This window comes from Camelus ferus, chromosome 7 (assembly GCF_009834535.1).
Source record: "Camelus ferus isolate YT-003-E chromosome 7, BCGSAC_Cfer_1.0, whole genome shotgun sequence".
Taxonomy (NCBI): domain Eukaryota; kingdom Metazoa; phylum Chordata; class Mammalia; order Artiodactyla; family Camelidae; genus Camelus; species Camelus ferus.
In genome coordinates this window covers 4,642,029-4,667,643 of record NC_045702.1, presented here as the reverse complement: position 1 = coordinate 4,667,643, position 25,615 = coordinate 4,642,029, and the positions used below count along the sequence as shown (strand labels likewise).

The 25,615-nt window shown below is 38.8% G+C and overlaps 1 protein-coding gene across 19 annotated transcripts in view; it reads right to left on the bottom strand.

The window, feature by feature from the left end:
• Positions 1-25,615, bottom strand: part of KMT2C (lysine methyltransferase 2C) — a 237,767-nt gene that overhangs the window by 30,951 nt on the left and 181,201 nt on the right. For 13 of the 19 annotated variants that reach the window (XR_004321207.1, XM_032483052.1, XM_032483051.1 and 10 more), the window contains 16 exons: positions 25,193-25,373; positions 22,066-22,170; positions 21,679-21,726; positions 20,558-20,695; positions 20,360-20,392; positions 20,110-20,259; positions 15,196-15,328; positions 14,756-14,970; positions 13,038-13,111; positions 11,697-11,879; positions 9,397-11,313; positions 8,688-8,977; positions 5,597-7,413; positions 4,392-4,503; positions 1,940-2,018; positions 295-358 (listed from right to left, as the gene is read on the bottom strand). Coding sequence is in view for 18 of the 19 variants with exons in the window: in XM_032483052.1 (XP_032338943.1) it covers positions 295-358; positions 1,940-2,018; positions 4,392-4,503; positions 5,597-7,413; positions 8,688-8,977; positions 9,397-11,313; positions 11,697-11,879; positions 13,038-13,111; positions 14,756-14,970; positions 15,196-15,328; positions 20,110-20,259; positions 20,360-20,392; positions 20,558-20,695; positions 21,679-21,726; positions 22,066-22,170; positions 25,193-25,373 (5,539 nt within the window). In the remaining variant the exon portion in view is untranslated. The remainder of the gene's footprint in view (positions 1-294; positions 359-1,939; positions 2,019-4,391; positions 4,504-5,596; positions 7,414-8,687; positions 8,978-9,396; positions 11,314-11,696; positions 11,880-13,037; positions 13,112-14,755; positions 14,971-15,195; positions 15,329-20,109; positions 20,260-20,359; positions 20,393-20,557; positions 20,696-21,678; positions 21,727-22,065; positions 22,171-25,192; positions 25,374-25,615) is intronic. The other 6 variants (XM_032483059.1, XM_032483069.1, XM_032483068.1 and 3 more) reach the window with 3 other exon arrangements.

Sequence of the window (25,615 nt, the reverse complement as noted above, 5' to 3'; positions counted from 1 at the left end):
AGTGCCCACTCTAGATACAAAAACAGCAGCAATACTGAAGAGAGCGGGGAAGATGATTTTTCTGTGTTAAAATATTTATCTCTTATGGTAATTATTCATGCACAGAGAAAAAAAGCAAAGAAAATGCATGCCTTGAGGGAAAGATGCCTAATAGGGCAGTGATGTTTAATAGAAAACGAGGGCACTTTGACTTAACTAACACACCTAAACTAACTCCATGTTTTTAGAAGAACACAAATACAGTGCAAACAAGCAATCCCCAGAGAACATGGAACTGATTAGATTTATACTTACTGACGAAGCCTGGACCAAAATTTGGAGGATTAGGCCTAGAAATCTGATGTGTTATACTGCCATCCTAAAATAAGTAAAATTTACAAATAGGTTTATTCCACATTTCAGTTAAAGGGGAAAAAAAACTTTTAAAAAATGAAAACAAAAAAAAAAAAAAAAAAAAAAAAAAAGAAAGAAAGAAAGAAAGAAAAAGAAATAGAAGGAAAAAAACCTTTCATGTCTTATGGCATCTTAAAAGCCTTCAACTTTCATAAAAAGTAGAATAATTTACTCGTGACAACCTGATTTCTAGAAATTTAAAACTATCTCTCAACTGTTACTTTTTCCAGATTCAGTTGAAAAGCAATTATTTCTAAAGTAAAGGGTTATTCATCAGAAATGTAATAGTAAGGCAAATCAAACAGTGTTAGTATTTAGCTAAAGATCTACATAAAACCCCACTTTTTGATGATATACCTAGTTTCTTCTGCAACTAAGACAAAACATAGGTTCTAGGTTTACACTCCACAACATAGTTACTTATTTATAAACAAGAACCAATGTCTCTAACATGTACAAATAATAAAACAAATATACACTAGTTTAAAATGTTAGTCTTATTTTCTCATTAAATGTCTTATTTCTTCCAGGGAGACCAAATAAATACTCGTGATAATCTCACAATTCCCTGGCAACAATCTGATAAATAAAAATAACTTTGAAAAAACATTTACTGAGTTGCTACAAGTTCTGGTAGACATGAGCTGTATACAAGGTAGCAATTACAAATGATACCAGCATCCAGAATATACTACATGTAAACCTTATAATATTGTAAAGCAGGTGGTGTAACATTTGACAGATCAAAAAACAGAGGTTAAAAAACTTGCCCAATGTTGCACAATAAACTCATAGTGGAACTCAGATTTTATTTTTTAAACTCAGCTACGAAGCCTATGCTTTCTCCACTGTGTGTCAAATGGTGTCTCCCTCTTCTTTTAATAATGAAAAGACTAATTATCAGTGTAAAAAATCTAAAGCACAACTGGCAGGACAAAAAAAGAAATGCCAAAAAGACATACAGTAGGTAGCACAGAGGAAAACACAGTATGAAATGAGCAATTCTACTTTCCTGGACATTTCTCAACACAAAACATTTAAATATTTCTACTTAAAGCTGCTTATTACAAATGATAAATATTCCAAAAACTAAATTATTCCAAGGAGTACACAGAAGAACATGACTAACTATATCAAAATAAAATGCTTTTATAAGCATTTCATTATTTTCTATAATTTGTAGCAGTTTTACATTTAGATGTATTGAATAAATTCTACAACGTAGGACGTGAAAATGTCTTTCCAGAGTGAGACGTAAACAAAAGCAAACACAAACACTCTGAGCATCTGGTTTCCCTCCAAGTGATCTTCTCCCCTTAAATACATAAACCCTTTTCAGAAACTGCCCGTAGCCTTAACTTGCCTTTCCCTTAAAAAACAGTAATGTGTCTTTATTTCCACTGATACTTATTTCCACGATAATACTTCCTGGCAGGGCTCTAGGATTTGTACTATTTTCTAGGCACGGCCTCACTATCAAGAGTAGGTTTGGTAAGAAGCACAGGGAAGCTCGCATTCTACAGTGACGAGTTCCAAGCAGCAATACCTGAGTAACGGCCTGTGGCAGGAGACTGTGGCCTTCGCCAGTTTGTGCTCCCGTCACCGAAGGGCCCATGAAGGGAAACCTGTGGAAAGGAAGTACTTGGTGTCAAATGATAAGCATTTGAAACTAACAGTTTTTAAGTACTGAATTATTTTTTCTTCCACAAAGAGTAATGGCAACGTCTTCCTTGTCAAAAACAGTTACGAAGCCCTCTTCTCTGTCCACCAAGCGCACAACACAACTCTGCGAAGTGTGGGTTTTTCCTACCCTCATTCACTTATGATGAAAAGCAAGGTTCAGAGACACTAAGTAACTTCCCTACAGTGACTAGCGAGGCTGTGATGAGAAACCAACGTGGCTACGCTAGAGGTTTTACTCTGTTATATGCCTTGTTATACATTAAAATAAAATTAATTCAAGTCTTTTAGATTAAAAAAAATAGTGAAGACATAGCTTTATTACATTAATTCTAAGAAAATGATTTGTTCCAATCTTTTAAAAACAATTGGTAGCTTCATTTTTGTATTCTAAAACAGAAGATGCATCTCAAGACATTTTATACATTTTTGTACATTCCAATGCCTAAACTGTTAAAGCAAATCAAAAGCTGGTCACTGACCAAGAAAATCTATATGGTTAAAAATACTTGGCAAATGTTACTTATACTAATTAAAAACTTCACAGAAATATTACTTCTAGAGTTACGAAATGAAGCGCTTCAACATAACAGGACATATTTTCCAAATCATGTATCAAATGTTGTGCCTTAATATCTAGGTACTATTAGAATTTAGAAGATATGCTTCTTAATTTCTTTACTCAGGTTTTTGATTTGTCTGTTGCCCCCACCACCGCTCTGGTCTGGAATAATCCAGATCCCAATCACTGTCTATCACCCTCAGTCAACTCATCACACTTTAAGAAAGGACTCTCCTCTGCTTCTTCAAAGTGCTCAGTTGGACAGAAAACAATACAACTGACAGAGCCATAATGCTGAAAGAACAGGGCTTGACTCTGAGGTCTATATTTTAAAGTAAGTGAAGAGTTAAACTGAGCACTTCCTGCACTTTGACGATAGGCAGCAAGCTGCAGCACTACAGGCAGTACCGTGACTTGTTGCCGATAGAATTCATCTTACTTTCATATCAAAAGTTGCTGCACATATGCAATAGATCATTTAGATTCATTACTGCTTTGAAATTATGGTAATTAGACCTACTGCTAAATTTATTAATGCATTAAAAAAGCACACATACCATAACTTTTACATTTAAACAACTATTTCAAATACAGTTGATTTCTTTTGTAATACTGTTTTTAGCTTTGCATTGACATATTCTGAGGTGGAATTCAAAGACTTCACTAGAATGTCAAAAAGGTTCATGACATTAAAAAGTTAAGAACCTCTGTGACGGAGAGGCAGCATTATCAGAAGCTGTGTAATAATGAGGATCATTAGAATACCTTCTTTGATCTCAACAATGCTTCGTAACCATTTCAAAACATCTACAAAGTACCCTTAAGGATTCCCAATTTATCTGAAGGATTATGTTTATCTTAAATTCACGTAGATTTTATATTCAATTCCATAATCATCCACATTCAACAAGACAATTAGGCTAAACTGAGACTCCATGTCCACTCAGAAGTTCTCAAACAGCAGCATACACAAGAATCCTCCACAGTGCTCACTACAACTACAGACATGCAAGCACCATCTCCACATGTTCTGATTTAGCAGGACTGCGGCTCGTAAGTGAATCTGCATCCTTAAAAAAACGACCATGTAATTCTGATGATGGTCCATGAGCAAAACTTAAGAAACGCTTCCTGCAGTTATTTATTATCACTTGGGGGTGTAAATACTCTAATTTCAGAAATTCAGATTGTCAAACAACTCTTAACAGTCTTCTTTAATGCATAACTTTCTCTTTTTCTACTAATTGTGAAACAGCTCATACATTTTCCAAAAGCTAACTTTTAAGAGTCCTGTGATAGAATAAAAAATATTCACGGACTTAAATAAACTACCTTCTGTTCTCAACACAGAACAGTTTCATGTCTATTTTCTGCTCATCTCCTCATCTTCACCTGTTTAGGGTGAAGGATCTCGGTCCCAAGCAGTTTTCAGTTAGCATCAATTATTCTAAAGGTATTTAAACAAACATATACTTAAATATTTTGGATTTCCTGCTTAATCAAGTCAATCTTTCAAATGATTCTATGATGTTTTATTACGTTTACCCTGAAAATAATGGAAATGTAATCTTTACATCTGTATAGCATTTTGCATTTGATCATATCCAGCTGACATCACAGCCAATTTGAATGCTTACTGTTCATTCCTACAATCCAGGCTTTGAGTTACTATGCGCCCTCTCTAGTAACTAGTAATAACTTCATGCATTTCTTGATGGAAGTATGAGATGTAAGAATGAGAAAGATCTTCACCTACCTGTTCATAACCATTGGTGGCATGCCCATATTGTTTTGTGCCATTACTTTATTTATGCCTTTAAGGGCCACCATTTTGGCTTTCATTATAGGATCTGTAATTGCATCAAAATCTATAGAAGAAACATATTTTGAAGTTACTTATTTCACAATACTTGAATCGAGTGACACTAAGAGGTAATGTAACTATCACAAACATTATGTAATACATAGACATGTATGCCTTATTATTTAATAATCACTTTTATAGGTTTCTATACCAGGTAAGGAATTACGAGATGGTCAGAATTTCAACCTGAATTTAAACCCATCTAAGTAATATATAATTGAAACATGCTTTACTACCTTACTCCTACAAGAATCAAAACAAGAAGCTTATCAAATACAATGGAAATTACAGCAATAATCTAAAGCAATGCAATTCCTCTCATCCAAACTTTCACAATGCTAAGCAGAATTGCTTCTTTAGTAACATTTCACCATGAATGAGAATTTGCAGTTGTTTCCAAGGAATTTCACTAAATTAGTTATCATTCTTTAAGAGAAAAATGTATCAATTTCTCGCAATAAGGAAAGGCTACTGAGAAAGGACCTCTCTGCATATACATGAAAAAGAAATGGACCAAAATGATGGAAATGGTAACGTATGTAGGACAGAGGTGATCTGTATTGTTTAGAAGAAAGCATTCCTTAAGATATGTGTCTTTTGCTAATTCCTTCTCTCAGAAGCGCAATATTTTTCCTGTATTGCTGTTTTGTGAGGTTTTCCCCCCAAATTAGTAAGCTATTAGAAATGAGTTAAAGAGCTATGACCGAAAAAAAAAAAAAAAAAAAAAAGAAAGAATAGGAAAGAAATTGAGAAGTATTCATTCTACATAATAGGACAGTAAGAAGTTTACTTCTAGCATAATTTCTTTAAATTCATCTTTCAGTGACTCACAGAATACAAGATAAAAACAGAAAGAACTAAAAAACGACTTGTTTCTATTAAACAATACCATAAAAAATAGAATTGAGAAGGTCTGAAACTCTTGATTAACCTGGGAGGAATCTAAAATTCTTAAATCACTTTCATTTCCAAGCTGAATGAGGAGCAGAAACATAGTGCTCAGTCCACATGTCATTGTAATACTGAAATACTGTGAGCAGATCACACACCACCCAATGCCCACAGGAATTATTTCTGAAACTCAGAGCAATTCCTACCGATGTTAGGGAAGAACGGTTCTGACCGCTGACGGATCATGGCTTGCATCTGCCTTTGCTGTTGCTGTTCTTGCCTCTCTTGATCCAAAAGGTCCTGCAGAAGCAGAGGCTGCTCTTCCAGAAGGAGGGGCCTCTCTCTGTTCTGCTGGGTTAATGTCTGAGGCATCATTAGCTGCTGGGGCCCAGACATGCCACTGGTACTAGACTGACTTGTCAGAGGCACAGTTTGACTTGCAGGTTTTCCTGTCCCAAAACTGTGATTGACTGTTGACTGACCCTGAATGAATCCTGGATTGACCTGCACACCCTGAGGGAATGTATGGTTTAATCTGGAAACTACGGCCACATTAGAATTCACAGTATTATCCAGAACGTGACCAGGTGGTGTCATCAGAGTGGGAGGCAAACTTGACACATGATTGGATGGTGAGGCCGGCAAAGTTGGCGGTGGAGACCCCAATGGTCTAATGTCTGAACTGTCAGATTTTTCATTAGTAAGTAAACTTGAGAGGACTGGAGTGGATCCAGTTACACCACAAGAGTTTATTACGTCTTCAGCGGGCAGCTGAGTGGATCCACGAACACTTGTGCTGGAGCCAGCTGTTTCCCGATTAGTTCTTTTCTCAAGTGCATCCGTATCACAGGACTGCAGAGAAGCCTTCTCCCCACCATTCATGTCTGCATGCGCAGAGGCCTGTGAGCAGGGAGTGTCAGCATTATCTTTACCCTCATCACTTTTCTCACTTTCACATTTGGTTTCCCCTTTAGAATCTGGAGACAATACTTCTGTTTTTATCTCACTGGTGACTGTGGATTTTTTCCAAGGAGGTTTATCAGAAGGAACCACAGTTTTATCTTCTTGCTCCTTTTTGGGGGGTTCAACAGACACACACTGATTATCTAATTTATCATCAATTGGAACATTAAGGTCTAGTTCCTCATTAAACATGCTTTTCTTATCTCCTAGGTCAAGTTCTGGATCTGTATATGCAATGATATCAAATTCTCCTGACCTTAAGAGGTCATCCAGGTTGGGATCATTCGTTTCCAAATTACCTAAAGTATCCAGTTCATCTCCCTTGCCATCTTCTGTATCCAGATTTAAGTTTTCAAGATCTTCATCATCCAAATCTTTGACTTCAACCCCCTCGAGGTCCTTAACATCCAGTTCTTTTACAGATGGGTCATCAGAATCGAGCTTCTCTTCGAGACCATCAGAAGACTGCGTGGTTATCTGTAAATTATCAGATGCTGTTTCAGCTGGTGGAGGTGCAGGCAAAGGGGCGTCTGAAAATTCACCAGCCAAGGGATGACTCAGAGACCTCATGACCATAGAAGATGAATGGACAGGATGGCTTTGCTCTTGCTGAGACAGTGGCACCTGTTCCAAGTTTGGATGCACAGGTAGCTGATTAGGGAGACCTTGGGAAGGTCGTCTCATGGGGTCTGCGTGTCTGGAGCCTGGAAAGTCTGACCGGGGAATGAAGTTTCCATGTCTTGGATGAGAAGCCTCTAAGAGGTTGCCAGGAGGAGCAGCAAAGGGAACCCGAGGTCTTCCGTCAGGGGCCCTATGCCTCAGTTCAATGAAGGCCTGGCCCAGTATGTTATGCTGCTGAACTGGCAGGCTCTGTGGTGGAAAATGCTGAGGAAGTCCAACTGGATTATTCATTTGTGAGTTATTTAGAGGCCGAGGCATATCTACAGATACCGATCTTCTCAGCTGTGGAGGGACTCCGGGTCCTTGCATTTGTTGAGGAGGTACAAGGAAGCGTTCCTGACTTGACATGGTACCATGACTACCACCTGGAAATCCAAATCTAAAAGGGGGGTAAAAAGCATACAGTTAATATTAAGTACTACACTGAATTGAGAGTTAGGCTGATTTGTTTTTTAAAAAAATTTTTTTTAGATTACACTCAGATACAAAATTAATGTTGCCAAATACAAATGACTTACCAAAAGCAAAATTATCACCATTAGTAAGCATTTATAAAATATCTATGTGCAAATAAATTTTTGCTAAGTATCCCATAATGAATACCATATCTGAGCTCTAAAAACATGATCTAAGAGACAACATAAACAAAGACAAAGAAAAGCCACCAAGCAGATGGAATCAACCATTCAGAAATCAGCATACTACTAGAGGTGAATAAGAGTCCATTTCTCTTTCCAATATTTCGGGAGGCTAGGATATGGAAAAAGCCGATTTGGGGGAGATGTCTGAATAAAGGTAGGAGGCCTCATGAACTGTACTAGAGAAACTCACAGGCCTCCAGATGTAAGAAAACAAAGGCATGAGGACTGCACAGACAAACCTACATGCTCAAAAGGAATGAGCACGGGGTAGTAAGACAAAGAATGAAAGGCATCCCCTGTGAAGATTCAGTAAATGAATTAATTACAGAAATATCTGTATTTATATTGTACCTCATTCTAGAAAGAACTAAAGGCAATTTACAAATAAATATAAAATGCAGCAACAGGCAAAAAGTGTAAGTAAGGAGAAAGAAAAAAGGAAAATACAGGTGAGACTGTGAATAATATGGAGGGAGGTATCAGATTAAAAAACATGCCTGAAAACACAACAGCACATGCTGAAGAGCAGCCTCCTCAATGTGGCTCGGGCTCACAGCTGGCGTTGACAGTTCTGGCCTCTTCAGAAAAGAACGCCCCTAGCTTTACAACTATCTCATCATCAGGAATGGAAAGTTCCTAAGCAAACACATCCTCTCCATTTGGAAATCTCCACAAATACATACAAGGTAAATTAAAACTAAAAGCTGGGGGAGAAGACCGTTTTCACTCACATCACAGGAGGCAGTCACATTCTGGAGATCTGACGGGTATGACAAACTACCTCATTGTGGCTGGAATGTAATCTAACACTATCGCAGTCAATTAGTAACAAAGGACTGTTTCAAGAGTCTGTAGAGTACTAAGAGGTTAAAAACAAATCCATGACCTCCTATCAGCAGAATTAAGAAGGGGTCGAGAGTAAAAAACGGAAACAATTCTTGATTAAGAGTAATTTCAGTTGATTTTCCCTTCTATTAGCAATTTAAATCTGGCATGAAATTAAAAGCATTACCTAAATCCATGAGGCCTCATCCCCATGCCAGTAACATCAGGATAGGGTCCACGGGGGTCTTTTGGGAAAACAGCATATCTAGGTCCTAGAGGAGGGACAATGGGTGACCTGATGTTCCCAGGGTAGGGGGGTGGAGGCCGAGTGAATGCCTGGCCGATGCTCTCCGGCTGCCAGTGCTGCAGGGGACCTGGATGAGGCCCTGCTCCTGGATCCTGGGATCCTTTCTCCTGTCGACTTGCCATCTTCTTCTGCTGCTGCTGCTGGAGGATGATTTCACGTAACTTCTGTCGCTGAAACGGAAAGAAACAAAAATCACTGGGATTTCTGATAATGGCTTTTTAAGTTCCAATGCTTCCAATATGTGAATATGGTAATGTTTACAAAATCTTAATGTTTCAAAGTTTGGTAAAACACTAGTTACAGTTAACAATTCAACAGACTGTAAGAAATAAATCGATGATTTGGGTCCTTTTCCTTGCCATACAACTATCACAAAACTGAAGCTTTCATAGTTAAGAATTCCTCTACAAACTCATGAAGACTGAAACTAGATAAAGAAACCTAATTCACTGGTGCTGCCTTCATCAACTTCATTTTTCTTCTCTGCAGTACGACATAATTCTACAGAAAAAAACCTTAACATCAACTTGATGAAATAGCTTTCTGAAATAACACATGTAAAACATGTAAGAATATACAACCTGTTTACCTGTCTCAATTTCTCTGTATCTGCTTGAGACATATTTACAGAATTCTGTGTGTCTGTGACTCCTGAGGTTGGGACAGGCCCAGGAAGCTGGGAGACACCAGAAAACTGCTGGCCTTGGGAATTTACTGGAGAGCTGGGAGGTGCACTGAAGTTCCCCTCTGACCCAGGCCTCGGCTGATCAGCAGCATCGTGAGTAACTTGACTTGTTCCAAAAGAGTCATTCTGAGACCTTGGAGTCACTGGAGGCTGATCGTAGGGATCACGAGTTGCAGATGGGGAAACACGGCTAAATGCGTCTGAAAGACCAGGTCCTGGTGGCCTCGGTGTTTGGGAACACGCATCAGGTGGCCTTATCAGAGGGCCAGGTAACGCCACCCCTCGATTTTGTGCTGCCTGCAGGAAAGGATCCTGACCTGGCATGAGGACTGGTCTTGCCACTGAGGACCTAGTAAAACCCTCCGAAACCCTTGGCCTGGGCGTTGCTGGTGGCTGAGAGTAAGGAACTCCAGAAATGCCAGGCCTTGGTGTTCCAGGAGGATGCGCATATGGATCAGAGTGCCTCTGATTAGGTGCAGATGCAACAAACAAGTCTGCCTGCGTCGACGGCCTTGGGGTGGGTGGCTGCTGACTGTATGGATCAATCGTGGTGGGCCGGGGCGTTCCAGGAGGCTGAGAATAAGGGTCTGGATTGGAGCGAGATGTTCCTGAGGGTTGGGAATAAGAATCCACAACAGGTCGTGGAGTTCCTGGAGGCTGGGAATATGGATCCTGAGATGTCGGCCTCGATATGGTTCCAGGCTGGGAAAAAGCCCTTGAAGGATGGGCAAAAGATTCATTCATTGCCGGATGTGGAGTGAGGGGAGGCTGGCTATATGCGTCACTTGACTGGTTATGAGGAAAGTTATCTACAGGTCTTGGTGTCAAAGCAGGCCTTTCATAAGGGTCAACAGACAATCGCCTCGGTGCCTGCGACACTGGCCCATAAGGATCCTGAGAGGATGGAGGAGGCTGCAGTGGAGTCTTAAAAGGTCCAGGACCACCATCAAGAGGTGCAGGCGTCAACAAGGGCCGCACATATGGGTCAGGTATCCGCTGTCTTTGAAACGCATCTGTCCTAAGAGATGGTTTAGGAAAGTGGTCATTGGTTCCAGCTGCTAGAGGACCTTTTGCAGTCTGTTCAGAAACTATAGGAGACCGGGGTAGGCCCAAGGGTTTGGGAAATGGATCTGCCATCACAGGCCTAGGTGTGTCCGGAGGCTTTGCATAGGGGTCACTGCCTGCTGTGGAGGAAGAACATGAATCTGTGACCGGGGGCAGCCGGTTTGCCACTGTCCCACTCATCGGAGCGGGCCGAGACACCGATGACAAGGGGGCGCAGTTTTCCACCAGGGCAGCAGAATTTCTTCTGGAGAAACCATGGCCCCCAGGAGGTGGCCTCGGGGTACCAACCATTTTTGCGTAAGGATCCACTGGAGATGGCGGTCGGGAGCTAGAAGAACCAGGTGAAAACACCTGCGGGGAAGGCGGCTGAGAAGCCTGAGACTGTGACAGACTCTCCTGCACGGGGAGCCGAGAGGAGGCTGGAGGAGGAGGTGGAGCCTGTGGCTTTACAAACACATCGTCGGAGGACACAGGAGTAGGGGTGCTGGGCATCTGCTTCGTGAACAGGTCTTTGTGGAACGACTGTGCAGGAGACATACTTCCGTTGCCAGGCTGGGGGGTCGCGGGGCTCTGCACGCCACTGCTCGGGGTGTCTGAGCCACACTGTCCCAGGAGTGGCGGAGGGCCCAGCTGCTGCTGCTGCTGCTGCTGCTGCTGCTGCTGCTGCTGCTGCTGCTGCTGCTGCTCGCTCTTCACCTGTTCCAGCTTCTGGGTGGCTTCAATTTTAGCTTGTTGCTTACTTTTCTGGCGCATTTGCTGTTGAAATAGGAAAGAAAAAGCAATTACATGGTTAAGGATGAATACAGCTGTCGTGGGGGGCGAAGGAGAGAAAAGCAACAGAACATCAACTTGTTTGATGTCATCAGCTACCAGATCGCTGCTGTATCAGATGATAAATTCGCAAAGAAGACTGCTATTTGTCACAGTATACCTGAGGTCCAGGGCTCTGTCTTGTTTATAATATTTTCTTAAAACTTTCCCAAATCAACTTAAATATACATTTACTGAGAAAGACAATTTTACAGATTTTTGTACTTGAATAAGAACTGTATCTGAAATAATGACATAAGCAGCAACTTTCTCAGAAAGCAAAAATGCAATTTCAAAAGGCGAAGTCTCAAAAAAAACAAAACACATACCTGTCTAAATTTCCACTCCTGTTCATGTTCTGATTCTCTTTGTTTTAGTGGATCTTTAAAAAGATCGGAATCGATGCGAGAGCTGGGATCGATGCTGTCTTGCTGCTGCTGCCTTTTCATGGAATCATTTGACATCTGTACTTTGTTAATGCGTAAGGCAGCTCTGTTATCTCTGGCTTTTTGCTTTAAAAAAATAAAAGGAAAAGAAAATTATCTCCTAGGATGCATTAATGTATTTTAAGAAATAAAAATTAAATAAAACTGATGAACTTTGCCATATAAAAGCAAAAAAAAAGTCAGGTTAAGTAGTTGAAAATAGTTGAGAACTTATAGCCTCTCGTGTGAATGGATCAGGACACTACCTGCCATGTCCTCCTTGTAAAGCACGGATCAACCGAGGACATGTTTCCATCTCTCTATCTGAACCAAGCCAGGGAACCCAGACGTAATCTAATATTTTCAATCCTAATTTTCTTAACAGACGCTTCAAAAAAAGGGAAAATTAATCTCTCTCTATTTAGAGAAAAGGAAAATAATCAAATCAATCCTCCATTTCTAAAATCTGGAATGTGAAGCTTAACATTAAAACAAAATCATTGAGAAATATTAAAAATACCCTGCCATTATCTTTGCCAGTCAAGGTAAAGCAAAACAAAGCATTATCAGCACATTCCTCATCCCCCCACTTTCGCTTTATCCAAGTCGTCATTATCACTGGTAACATGGGTGTTGAAGACCAACACAGAAAATAACTGCACATGTTTTCCGAAACAATAATACAGATTTAATATGCTTTAAAATGAAAGTAAGGATTTGGATCAAGTTGACAATCTTAATTAATCTGACTCTTTGGGAGAAAACAATTCACCATGTGGACTGTGAATCTTATAAAATATCACAGTAATTCCTGGCAAACTCCATGTTTCAAAAGTCCCTTAAAGGTGTCTAGATATGTCCCTTTCAAGATATACAAAGATTCTCTACTAAACCTAATACAAAAGCACTTATTGTGGAAGAATCTGAGGCTCACTAATGAAGCGTCAAAATTTAGTACTCCTTCAAAGAGATAAAATAGTTTTAAAGTGAAATGAATTAACCATGCTCCTAGAATAAGTGATTTCAATCTTCAATATCCTGGGTTCTATTAACTAGCTTATAAAAATGTCAGCCTCTATATTAAGACATCGTGAGTGAGGAAATCACCAAAAAACCAAAACTGTTTATTAGCTGTACAATATCAACATTCGTTTTCTGCAATGGAAAATCTTTTTATTAACCTAAGACAATAAAGTTGCAGTATTCTGTTTAAAGACATAACATAGGAGTTTTTTTTTTAAATACCACGTATGGTGCTCTTTCCTGTGAGCTTGCTTTTCTCCACAACTTGGCTATCTGCTTCACTCTAGTAGTCCAGTCTGCAACAGAAAAACACAGCATACAAATTTACAGAACCACAGTAATGACATGTCTTAATAAAAAGTTTGACAAACTACTAACAGTTAAACTTACTCTATCTGTATTTTCATAAATTAATAGTCCTATACTTAGTTCTTGTACAGTATAAAGTTCCTGGCACACAGTAGGCCAAACAGTTTCTGAATGGAGTGTTGCTTCATTAACAATCTCGCCTGCATGGTTGGCAAGTTTTTAAATCAAAGGTCTCAGCAGCCAAGATAAGGTTAAGCCAAATATAATATATTCCCTTAACCATGTAAGATGCTACCAGAACCAAAGCTACAAGTTTTGGAAAACATCTGTACTCTAGAGAAGCCTGTCAGTTTGACCAAAAGAAGCAATCATTATTAAAAATGAGCATCACACCAGCATTTGTGCAGAACAAAGACAGGGAAAAGTAATGATGTCAAGTCATTCCTATGAAATTCAATGTCAAGACAGTACACAAAATGAAGTTTAGATGAGATCAGCAGTTAACAATAAATGTAGAAATGATTCAGCCCATATTCAAAAACAAAAGAAAAAAAAAACTTTGAAAAAGCCAGTAAGAATGGAAATCAGTTGACAGATCAACAGCCTTAACATGGTATTTCATGAGGTTCTAGAATCACATAGTACATTTGTCAAAGAAAATTATGTAAAAATTAAAAAAACAAAAACGAAAAATTATAGCTCTACTCCAAGGACAATCTATACTGACACAAAGTGACTTAATATAACTAGACATGCTCATCTTTAAATAGCAAATAAAAGTGTGCTTTAAAATAAAATACTTGTGTTTGTTGCTTTAACAGACATCTCTGCACTAAACCACTGATTTCTATTGTTAGATAAGGTAGTACTATTTCTATGTAGAATGAATAAAGAACTGCAAGGGAGACAAATCAAAAAGGCACCTAAAAAGTCAGGGGTCATCCTTAAAAATTTCCTTTCTAGATACCCTTCTAGCAATTTGAAAGAACCATGTGTTGACAGCTGGGAACCAGCTACTGCAAGACAGTTTAAATGCCCTTTTCAAATTCCAGTTTGTCTTGCAACATGAACTCAAGATAATAAATCAGCATTTGCTTACAAATGGTCTATAAGTGATATTTCATTCATCCTCTGGTTAATCAGAACTTTCAAAAATGGTACACTGTACCATCTGTTTTTTTTTTCAAATGGGCTGGACAGTTGGGGAGAAGAGGAGATAATACTGAGTTAGTTTCAGAGTGAACAATACTTAGTATTGAGTCTGACTGAGCCTAACTCGATACTTCCGATTAAATGGTAAGCTTCTATTCTAGGAATTTTTTTTTTGTAGAATTACACATATAACACAATACTGACTGCTAGGAGCTAAAGTGATTTCATTAACTGAAATTAACTTTTGGGAGACACGCAAATGGATACAGAGCTTAGGAGCAAGAAAATGCAAGATGTTTCTAGATCCCTAGGGAGTTTTCACACCGTGCAGTCACACTAGATAAAAATTAGTGACGATAAACGGGCTCTCTATGGTTGTAAGAAATAAAAACAAAAACAAAAACAAAAACAAAAATAAAACTGTCATTACACAAGCAGGAAGCTGGTGACATGGAAAGCGGTGAGTGTCCATGACTTACCAGGGAACTCTTCCTTGAGGTTGGGGAAATTGACATTTGTGTAGAGAACCGGAGCCACTGTCGCCACCTCACCCAGGGCCTCCTCCTTCTCCCACTTGAGTGCACTTCTCTGGGCGTTTGACATCGTATCGCTGTCTCCCTCCACAGTGGGAGCCGATGAGGTCCAAGAGCTGTTAGGGTCACTTGCCACTGGATTAAATGCTGGATTTTTATCCCTGGCAAATAATAAACAACTTTACTTCATAAGCAGAAAGTAACTTTCAAAATACTATGGTCAAGTACAATTTCATTAAACCTATTATTACAAAGTAACAATGATTTCTTACTCAAGATTCCAATAAATGTTAACTACTAACACTGTGCACAATAACTTAGACTAATTAACATTTAGATAACAAAAATGATATCAGCTTCCATAGAAAGGGAAGGCTTTAAAATACCTGGCATCAGTGTAGGGGGACTGTGCTATGGCAGAGAAAGCTCCCAATCCACTTCCAGGAGGCAAAGAATTATGAGGGAGATGAGGACTGGGTCCAATAAGGCCATTCATGAGTGGCATCCGTGAAAAAACATCTTGAAAGAGGAAAACAATAATTCAGTTTGCATATTACTAAAAATAATTTTAAAGTAACAGAAATATTTCTGAAGAAAAATTGTAAAATGACTTAAAGGTAGGATTTCCCCCACAATATTATACTATAAAATGTTTAAAGAGTGACTTTGGGTTATAAAATTCTGAAATCTGGTCTCTGTGATTCTGTTTACTTCGTAATGGTATACTGAAAGTAGCATGTGTTTTGTGGCTGGCAGCCCTGGGCTTGAATCTTAATTCTGCTACTTGTCAGAAGCAGAATCAATCTCTATTTCTATAAAATGAAGGTGTTCTGTAACATAACTGGCATGCTGTGTGTTCCCAGCATAGCTCCCAGTATGCAGGAAGTGTGCAGTACAGACTAACTCTACAAAAAGAATGAATCTCAACAAATGCTAGTTAAGTTTTATCAAATACTCTTTCTCTTCTTCAATCAAAATTTACAAACAGATGTTCCTTATATAAAAAACCACCCATTATTCTTAAATCGGTACTTTCTCTAAAGTGGTTTGGAACAACAAGCAGTATTCCATCTACCATCATCAGTTAGGGGAATACTGCTAAAGATGCATCCACTCTGACTGTGACCTCGCTTGCATTACTTGCAGTTTCAGCCCCAAATACATTGTAATTCTCACTGCAGCTTATTCACAAGCTCCAAATACCTTTTCATCTTCTTTCTAAACAAACATTATTAAGCAAACCATAATAAGACCACCTTGTGTTTCCCTGTAACTCTCAAGCTTGTAACTCCAACCCTTATGGTGACTTCCCACTCTTCTAAACTACTTGGAAATAAGCCAACTGACCTTATCCAAGTAGTGTTTTGTTTTGTTTTGTTTTGTTTTGTTTTGTTTTGTTTTGTTTTGTTTGGGGGGGGGGAGTGGAGGAGGGATGACTTTTTTCTGTGTATCTTCAAAAACTGTCCCTATAAACTCATTGTGGTAATCATTTCATGATGAACATCAAATCATTACGCTGTACATCTGAAACTGACATAGTGTTGTATGTCCATTGTATCTCAATAAAACTGGGAGAAAAGCCTTCCAACTCAGCAAGTAATAAATACATGGCCTCTACTGTTACAACACTCGGAACAATATTAGGAGATCTACATCACCAATAAATTACACCAATGAAACACAGTTGCAGAGTTGGTTAATACTTGGCATACCTGGTGAAATGGTGGAGAACTCCTAGTCTGGCCACATGCCATACAATTAGGAAAAAGAGTAACGAAGAGAGTGTCTTGCTCACAGAACGTTCCACGTTGTACAATGTCTTTCAGCTAAACCAGACCCTCTATTACAACTAACTCTCCAGTTCCTGTCTGAGGACACTGGGCTGACTGCCTGCAAGTTCTCAGGCTTTTGTCTCAAGGACAATGGTCCTGGAGCCATTCCAGGTTGAAGCCTGCCCTGCGAAGTGGCAGAACTGGCCCGCTGGATCTGAACTCCACAATGAGTGTCTCAGGACACTTCAGTTCACTCCAGGGATTAGAGTAAGGAGCAAGATTTCTCCATTTATTCCAAGCAGAATGCTACCTCTCTTTCCAACTTCAGTGAAAAGTAGGTTCCATTAAGGAATATGAGACTTTATTGAAAAATATCAAATGTCACTAGGATACATAAAAGCTTCCTTACTGGTAATGAGAATGTGGCCCACCCTGCAGCTCTCTCTCAGCACTGACTACTGTAACCATGATGCAACCACACTGTAATCTTACCCAAGAATAATAGCCAGTACTTACCAGCACTTTACCAAATGCCCAGCACTGTTCTAAAAGCCTTACATGCATGAATTAACTCTCTGGTCCTCACAATAACCCTGTGAAAAGGGTTATTATATGTAGCCCCATTTATGCAAAAAGACCCAGAGAAATTAAATAAATTACTTATTCAAGTAAAATGTAAAGCATTTTTCCCATATTACTATTTTAATTAGGAGCTGGTCTCCCTACTCCCACCTCAAGTCTACTGTATCTTCCCAACCTGGTCATATCTTCTTCATGGCATGAATCATGGTAAGAATGGAAGTCACTTTATGTAACTTTCACTTAAAGTAATTCCAAGTTACTCTTGTCAGTCTTCTGGAAATTTCCCTTCTCCACGTTCTGACCTTCTGTAGAACTGTCACCACATCACCCTCTGCCACTGGCCCATTCTCACCCCTCCCATTAAACTGTTCTGCAAAAGAGCACAACAATCTTATAATCCAATGAAACAATGTCTTTCAAGCACTCACCCCACTTTACAATCTGTCTAATGAACATCATTTCTAAGGTCCTATACCTCCCACTCACTATCTCAATCTCAGGTTTTTTTTTTTTCACTTTCCCCTAACCCTTAAAAGAGGGGATGAAAAGGAGCATGTAATTGCATGCCTAATATAAATCAGTGGAGTTAAGCAAATAACTCATTACATTGAATTAAAAAGACTTCTTCAAGTGTCTAAACTCTACTGGCAGTTTGTTTTCTTAAGAAATCTCACCCTTCCCACAACTTCAATTAGTACCACTACACGGGTGATTCCTACATTTGCATCTATAGCCTTGAACAACTACAATCACCAGTAAATCCCAACAATGTGTGTTTCCCTTTTCTAACAAACTGAAAATGGCTTAACAGTAAATACATTTTATGTCCACTACTGCCCTCCACCATCCTCTACAACACACACACACACGCACACACACAGAGTCTTCTTTGTTCCCCGTTTCTAGTTTCCTGCATGACTGGTTACCCTCTACGCAAGCCTGACTTACACAGTCTAATTCCGTTACATCCCCCCTTGTCCTCACAGCTTGCATCCATTCAGTAGCACAACCCTACTTATTCTAACATTACTGCCTCTCAAATCCATCTCCTCTTTTCAACTAACACTGGAGATATATTTACATGGAACCCAAATTTTCACTCAGTCCCAACTGCAATCAACGCGTCAGTACAACCCTTCATGTCTTAAATTCACTTCCTATACTGACATCAGAGCTACTGTGCCAAAACACGTAACCCGTCAGGTCACCTCAGACCTGGAGGAAAAAGGCCAACTGCCAATGCACAGCTTCCAGAGCTACCTAACACCATCCATCCCCAGTGTGCACCTTCTAGCTTTGTCTTCTTAAACACTTTCTACTTACCCCTCTCCCTTTGCTCTGGAAAATGCTAAAAGTTGCCATTCTTGAGTATCTATGTGTCACCCTATATGTGACCTGATCATGCTTTATCCTTAAATTAGAATTATTATTCTTTCAAACATGAACGTTGAAATTGTAGTGACTCTTAAGGCTCCATGTGAATTATGCTCCAGTGTAATACAAATCAGTTGCACACCTGAATGTCTATGACACTAGGCTTATTAAGTTCTTGTGGGTAATCAGCCTTACTCATTTCTGTATTACATACAAGCACCTAGCCAAAAAACAAAACAAACAGACAACAAAAAAATCCCCTCAAAACCTTTTCAAAAATGAGGCTGCACAGTGAAATGATTTAAACGATTGTAAAACTTAAGAAATGCATCCTTAACTGATTTGATTTCTAAAATACATACTTTTAGTTTTAGGAAACACTTATATATTAAGAGAAATACTGAATAGTTCTTAATCATTAAGAAAGCATATAGGGATAACTAAGGCAAGAAGCACTTATGAGGAGTCTGTTTTATTCAAATGTAAATCCTATGTTTAGTCTAGGAAAAATCAAGGTAAATTTATGTTTAGAGGATAAAATGAAACTAAAATATTTTAATTATGTGCATTATAGAATTTTTCATGTATACACCAAATTGGTAGTAAAGATAACATTAAATTATTTGCACATTTCAGCACTTACAATGAAAACAGTGTATGAGTGTATAAAAACATCATTATTCAACTCTATACAGAATCGTGAAGCAGCGACAACAGGATACACAGAAATGACCCAATGCTCAAATTATCAACACGCACCACCACAGGACCACTCCAAGCTCCTGCCTACAGGAAAATGCCAAATCTGCCACACTATCTCCTTCCCTACTCCCACAAACTTTGATTCTAAGCTATCAGATTGCAGCTCTCCAGAAAGAAGGAGAAAGTAAAGCTTTCAACTTATTTTATAATGAGTACCAAGCAGGTAGAAGAAAATGAGCCAAAGAAAATAGGCTAATTTTCACAGAAATAGGAACGTCACAGTCAACAGTGGTAGAAAGGCTGATGGTTTACTCTGAAAGGCTGTTCTGAGGACATATTCTGCGTGTGGCAAAGTACACAGTGGTGAAGACAGATGTGGCCCCAGCCTTCAAGGAGCTCGCAATCTAAAAGGAAAACTACAATTACCCAAACGGGCATTCATATTTGCACCACATGCTACTGATGAAAAGCACAGGGACTGCTGTTAAGGTGGTGATTTGTTCATCACTGAGGAGCGACAGTGAAACTGAGACCAGATGAATGAGTCCAAGGCAGCCAGGGGAGAGGCAGCAGTTCTCTAAACATTTTTGCAGGAAAGACTGAGTGACAGTGAGCTAGGACTGAGACAGGGGAAGGGAAGAATGCAGGCACTATTAATACTGGCACTGCCAATAAAGCGAGCAAAAGAATTCTGGTCATAAAGTGGATCATAGATTTCCAGAGGATACCAGGTGTGTAACTGAGATAAGTTCAGAGATGAGCATTTTTCCATCATTACAAAAGAGGACTTTTCCTGTCAGTTTGTATACACTGTTGTTAAGGGACGGGGCTGAATTCACATTAGTGAACACACTGCAGAACCATACTTACGACACTTTTCTAGAGGCGACGTACCCTGGCTGTGTAAGGGCAGCAGCTGCGGTGCAGGGGGAGGGGGTGGCTGTGGTAATGGGGCTGGCTGCGTGGTTGCAGGACTAAGCACAGCGGTAAACAAGTCCTCAACATCCTTTCCTCCAAGCTCTACGAGAGAAAATTGTAATGACCACAAGAGCAAAAGACTGTTAGAGCCATAGCATAGGCAATGCCATTTTCATAAACTAAAAAATCAGAACACAAATACCTGGAATTTTATATAACTTTCCAAGAATTGCTCCTAGGATAAAATAAAGAAATGGAAACATTAACAATTACCATCTCAATATACGCAAACAAAATTGCATTTGACATAGCAATGATCAGAATAGAAGTTAAATTATAAGTAAGCATGCAGAAATCTTTGAAAATCGTATTTACTCATGTCTTTTAGAAAACATTTTACCATCTGTGACCATTCTGTCTAGTTCAGGACTGAGGATTCCATCTAGCTGCTCCTCGCTCAATGGTCGCGAACTCTGAGTGACACTCGGCTGGGGCAACGAGGAAGGATCATCAGCGACAGGACCGATATCCATTCCCGCTAGAGGAGCAAGGCGCAGTGACAAAACGTGAGTTCTGAATACTCACACAAAGTGCCTGACACTACACACCTGCATTAATGCACAACACAGGATTAAAATACAGCAACAAAAAGCCTGTAATTCTGAATTAATCTGGATTCTTGTATCAGTCTGGATAGTCAATCAGTAAAAATCAGGCACACTGTATTTGTAAACTTAGATGCCCCTTAAAGTTATATTTTAATCAAAGCAAATACATTTCCTGAGGAACAAAAGAGCACATCTGGTTCTAAATTGCTAATTTCCACACGAAAAACTAAGCATCATATTATTAAGACAGGAATCTCCAAGAATCGATACACAATGTTCAACATACAAGTAACTGCTTTAACTTGGAAAACTGATTTCAAATGCATGGTCCAACTATCACATGCAGTTTGTGAAACAATTAAATTTCACACAAATTAATGGAAAGAGATAAAATTGTTAATTAATGCTTAGTAAAAATTATCCTTTTGTGAATAATCTCTACTACAGATCGTATTTTTGAAATATTCTGTAGTCACAAATGAGATACAGATTATATTTAAAACAGGCTTTATCTCATATAAACTGGTTTTTAGGCAACAGTCACATTTAAACATGGTCTACCATCTACTTTCTTTATCATGCTTTCTCAATATTATCCAAAAGTAAAACTTCATCTGCTCTTATCTGAACTCTAGAACACTTGGGTAATATTACAAGTTACATATTAACAAAAATAAGACCATTCATTCATTCAAAATAAAAAAGAACACTACAGAGAAAGTCATCCAAAGCACAGTACAGTTGTACCATGCTTTAGCCGCACACACAGAGGGAAAAGCAAAGTATGGATTAGTGACAAATTAGCACTATAAAACAAATACACATGCACCTACAGGTTGCTTCAGCTGAAATCACTATGGGGGGGAAAAAAGACTACTTCTAGTCAGCCGTCATCCATTGCTCAATTTCTTACCAAATGGAAAAGGTGAGCTCTCAACCTGGAAAGTGCATAAATCAAGACCTACAAGACCCAAACCAAATAAAATGGATGATTACCACATGAGCGGGAGTGAGGGGCAACGCAAACAAAAGAAGAAATAAGATACAGCAGGACTCAAGGCAACAAGCCTTCAACTGGATGCAATTAGAAAGACAACGGAAATTAACTAACTTGCTAACTTGCTATTTCTCTATTAAACAGGAAGGCCAAGGTAGATCAAATAAAACGATGAGTTCTTTGACAATGCCAAAAAAAAAATTTTTTTTTTTTCAGTTTCAGAGAAAAAGACTAAGCTTGTTTCACACACATAAACCTCTCACATCACAAAGCAGACACTAGGCAAATAGCATTCATATATACCTGAATGATCAACTGATTTTGCAAGGTCATCTGAAATTATTCCAAGAATGTCCTCATCTGTGTTTAAGACTTCAGAAATATCAGCTAAGGGGTCGTCAGCTGTACCTGAGCACAGTGAGTAAAAATACTTAGTGAGTCTATTTTCCTAGCCATTAAGTTCTAAAATGCTCTCACTCATCTAACCATTTACTAAATACTTTTACGAGTATAGCAGGTGCTGAGGGAGGTATCAGAATTATAAAAAGATTATTACTTCTAAACCAAGGAATTTTTCATAGAGAAGGCAGTCAACTTTTTGAATAAGAAAACATTAAAAATGAATACTGTTTTGGTTTTGTGGCTGCCATATATTAACAATAAAATAAAATTTAATATAAAAACCTACAATAAAGGCAATAACATAAACAACATCGGGGAGAGGGGCATCAAGCCTTACATGGTCAAAAATCTGAATATAACTTACAGTGAGCCCTCCCCATCCCCATTTCCACGTCTGCAGAGTCAACCAACCATGGACTGCTTAGGAATGCTGTACACATTTAGTGAAAAAAATCCTCATGTAAGAGGGCATTTGCTGTTCAAGGGTCAACCGGATAACGGAAGTCGTTGGAGGGTTGACGCCTAGGAGAGGATGTGACTGCTATCTGCCACGTGCAGAACAGATGGGTAGAGAGGGGTAAGGAGTACAGGCAGGACTGCAGATGGGTCAGTCAGCAGGCTAGCTGGGAAGGGGGTGCTAGCTGGGAAGGGGGTGCTAGCTGGGAGGGGTGCTAGCTGGGAAGGGGGTGCTAGCTGGGAGGGGGTGCTAGCTGGGAGGGGGTGCTAGCTGGGAAGGGGGTGCTAGCTGGGAAGGGGGTGCTAGCTGGGAAGGGGGTGCTAGCTGGGAGGGGGTGCTAGCTGGGAGGAGGGTGCTAGCTGGGAGGAGGTGCTAGCTGGCACTGCAGTGGCAGCAGTGGTTGGTCTGGGATATCACTGGAAGACAGCGACAAATTTGCGGATGTATTAGATGCGGAATGTGAGATATTGAAGGGTCAAGGAGAACTCCAAGGTTTTCTGGTCTGATCAGGTAGGAAGATACTTAAACAACCTTTAGTAATTATATTAGTCATTGAAGTTAAGGACCATTTGAAATTTCTAATCCATTTTGACCGTATTTTTACTTAAGAAAAAAGAGAGAAGAGGAGGACATAAAATTCATACTCTAGATTCTAGATCAAATATTGCTGTGAAACACAAATAGTCTGTCCCATTAAACATATACTTCTCAAACAGAATTTATACATGCATAAAGATACTACAATTTTTCAAATTGAAAGCTAACCTGAGTTTTGCATGTCCAAATATTTGTAAAGTTTTTATGAAATGAAATTATTTCAATAATGTACTCTCTAGACAACAGTGCAGGTGAAATTTTAAAATCCTGGGTAATTCCTTGTGTGTGTACTTGTGTGTTTTAAACCAATGGAATTCTACTAATCAAATTATAACCAACATTTTTTTAAGACCATGTTCTAAAAGTTTACCCCTACCAGAAGAGATTTTGCATCTTATCAATAAGTCACTAAAATTGATATAATGGACTACACTGGATAAAATGTGTTTAAAAAAAAAAACAGCTGTTACTTTAAAATTCCCCATTATAAAGGCAAAGGAGTGGTTCAGCTACACAGAACATTACATTTAACCTAGGTTTTGAAATCGGTGTTATTTCATCCTCTTGTCTTTCCTTTATCATTAAAGTCTTCCTTTAGCAGTTTTGTGGAAAAAACAACTTCAAATTAAAAAAAAAAAAATAGCATATATTGTCTTTCCTGTCACAATGTCTTCTCTACAACCTCAGTTCTCTTCCTTAGAAAAACTCAAGTGCAATTAACTTCTATATAAGTCTTTAATGGCTAGTCAAGATTTTTATAAGACATTCTTCATAGCAAGATACCCTTTGAAGGACTGACAAGTCCTTCACTATGCCTTATTTTAACAGCATACTGATGTGGATGAGAGCAGGTAAGTACTTAAAACAGAACTAAAGTGAAAATATTGCTAACATTAAACAAACAAAAAGCATGGCCTTTAGTCCCATGCTTCAATTTCCTCTCTGTTATAAGCACAGCCACATGCATGCATATGATGGGGGTATTTTTGCTTCTAATTATTTCAAGAAGTTAAAATAAAAAATAAAAGCCTGCATTTCAATCCAGGATAATGCCAATTGAATGATGCTATAACTACTTAATATATCAAAAGTCATCTTTCAGTGGAAGGCTGCCTTAAGATTATTTTCCAAACTGAGTTTATAAAATTGAGTAACCACTGTACTTCAATGGCAAAAAGGAAGCTAGTCAAAAGTACATTAAACTTATAATTAAAAGTAAGATAAAAATACAAGGGGGGGTATTCTGTGACGACAGCTGTTAGACACCAACTAGTTAAACGGTGAGAGCCTTGCTGACGTTACCATTGCGTTACAAACACTAAGCTCTCATACCTTCCTCTGATCCTAAGTAGTCCCACAGTCACTGTATCTCGGGAGTGGTTCTCAATACAGGGCAGTTTTGCAGGGGATATGTGGCACATTTTTGATCATCATGATGTCATGAGGACAGAGATGCTGCTAAGTAACCTGCAGTGCACCAGACACCTCCCTCCTCCAACAGAGGTTTACTGGCCCAACCCATCAGTAGTGAGAAACTGACCTAAAGCAGTGTCACACTTTATCAACACAGTCTATCAGCCTGTTCCCAACTACAGGACTCTTTTTTCCTTTTTTGAATTTCTTTGGACTATGTAATTAACAAAAATCTACCTTAAGTTCAAGACTATTAATATTTATAACTCACCAACTATGGCTAATTACACTCCCTTACGTTACCCTCAGCAAACTGTAAACCAAACACTTTCCTCTGCAATTCGTCAGAGTTGATTCGGTGGTAGTTACACAGATAAATTTACTTGCCAAATCTTATAGACCGTTTCACTTAAAATAGTTGCATTTGCTGAATGCAAGCTACACTTCAAAAGTTGATTCTTAAAATGCATATGAGGCCTAAGTAAATCATTTCAAAGGTTTAATTAAAAGGAAGATGAATATCATGTGATAAAGGAAACATCTGTGGTTTATTGCACATACCGTGAGTTCCAGGTTTTGCTGGAGTTGAGGATGAACTAAGTAGTGGATCTAAGGAAGCATCCAAGAAATTTGTGTTCATGTTTGTTTTATATGAAAGTTGAGCTGTATCTTCTGATAGATTATCTAAGCTTAGCTTGTTTTGTCTACTTGTATCTAGAAGATCTTTTCCAAAGAAAGCTTCCTAGACAAAGATAAGCACATATGAAAATGACTGACTTATTTATAAAATTCTAAAATGCCAACAGATAATTCTGCAATCATTTTGACAAGAAGGCAGAAATAACAGAAAAGCTTAGTACTTAACAATATGGAAGTTGAACACAGAAATAAACAATATAAACAACATAGAAATACCCTGTCAATACTTTTATATAGACTCTCCTTATTTTAAAAGATTTTTTAAAGTTTTACTATAAACAAATA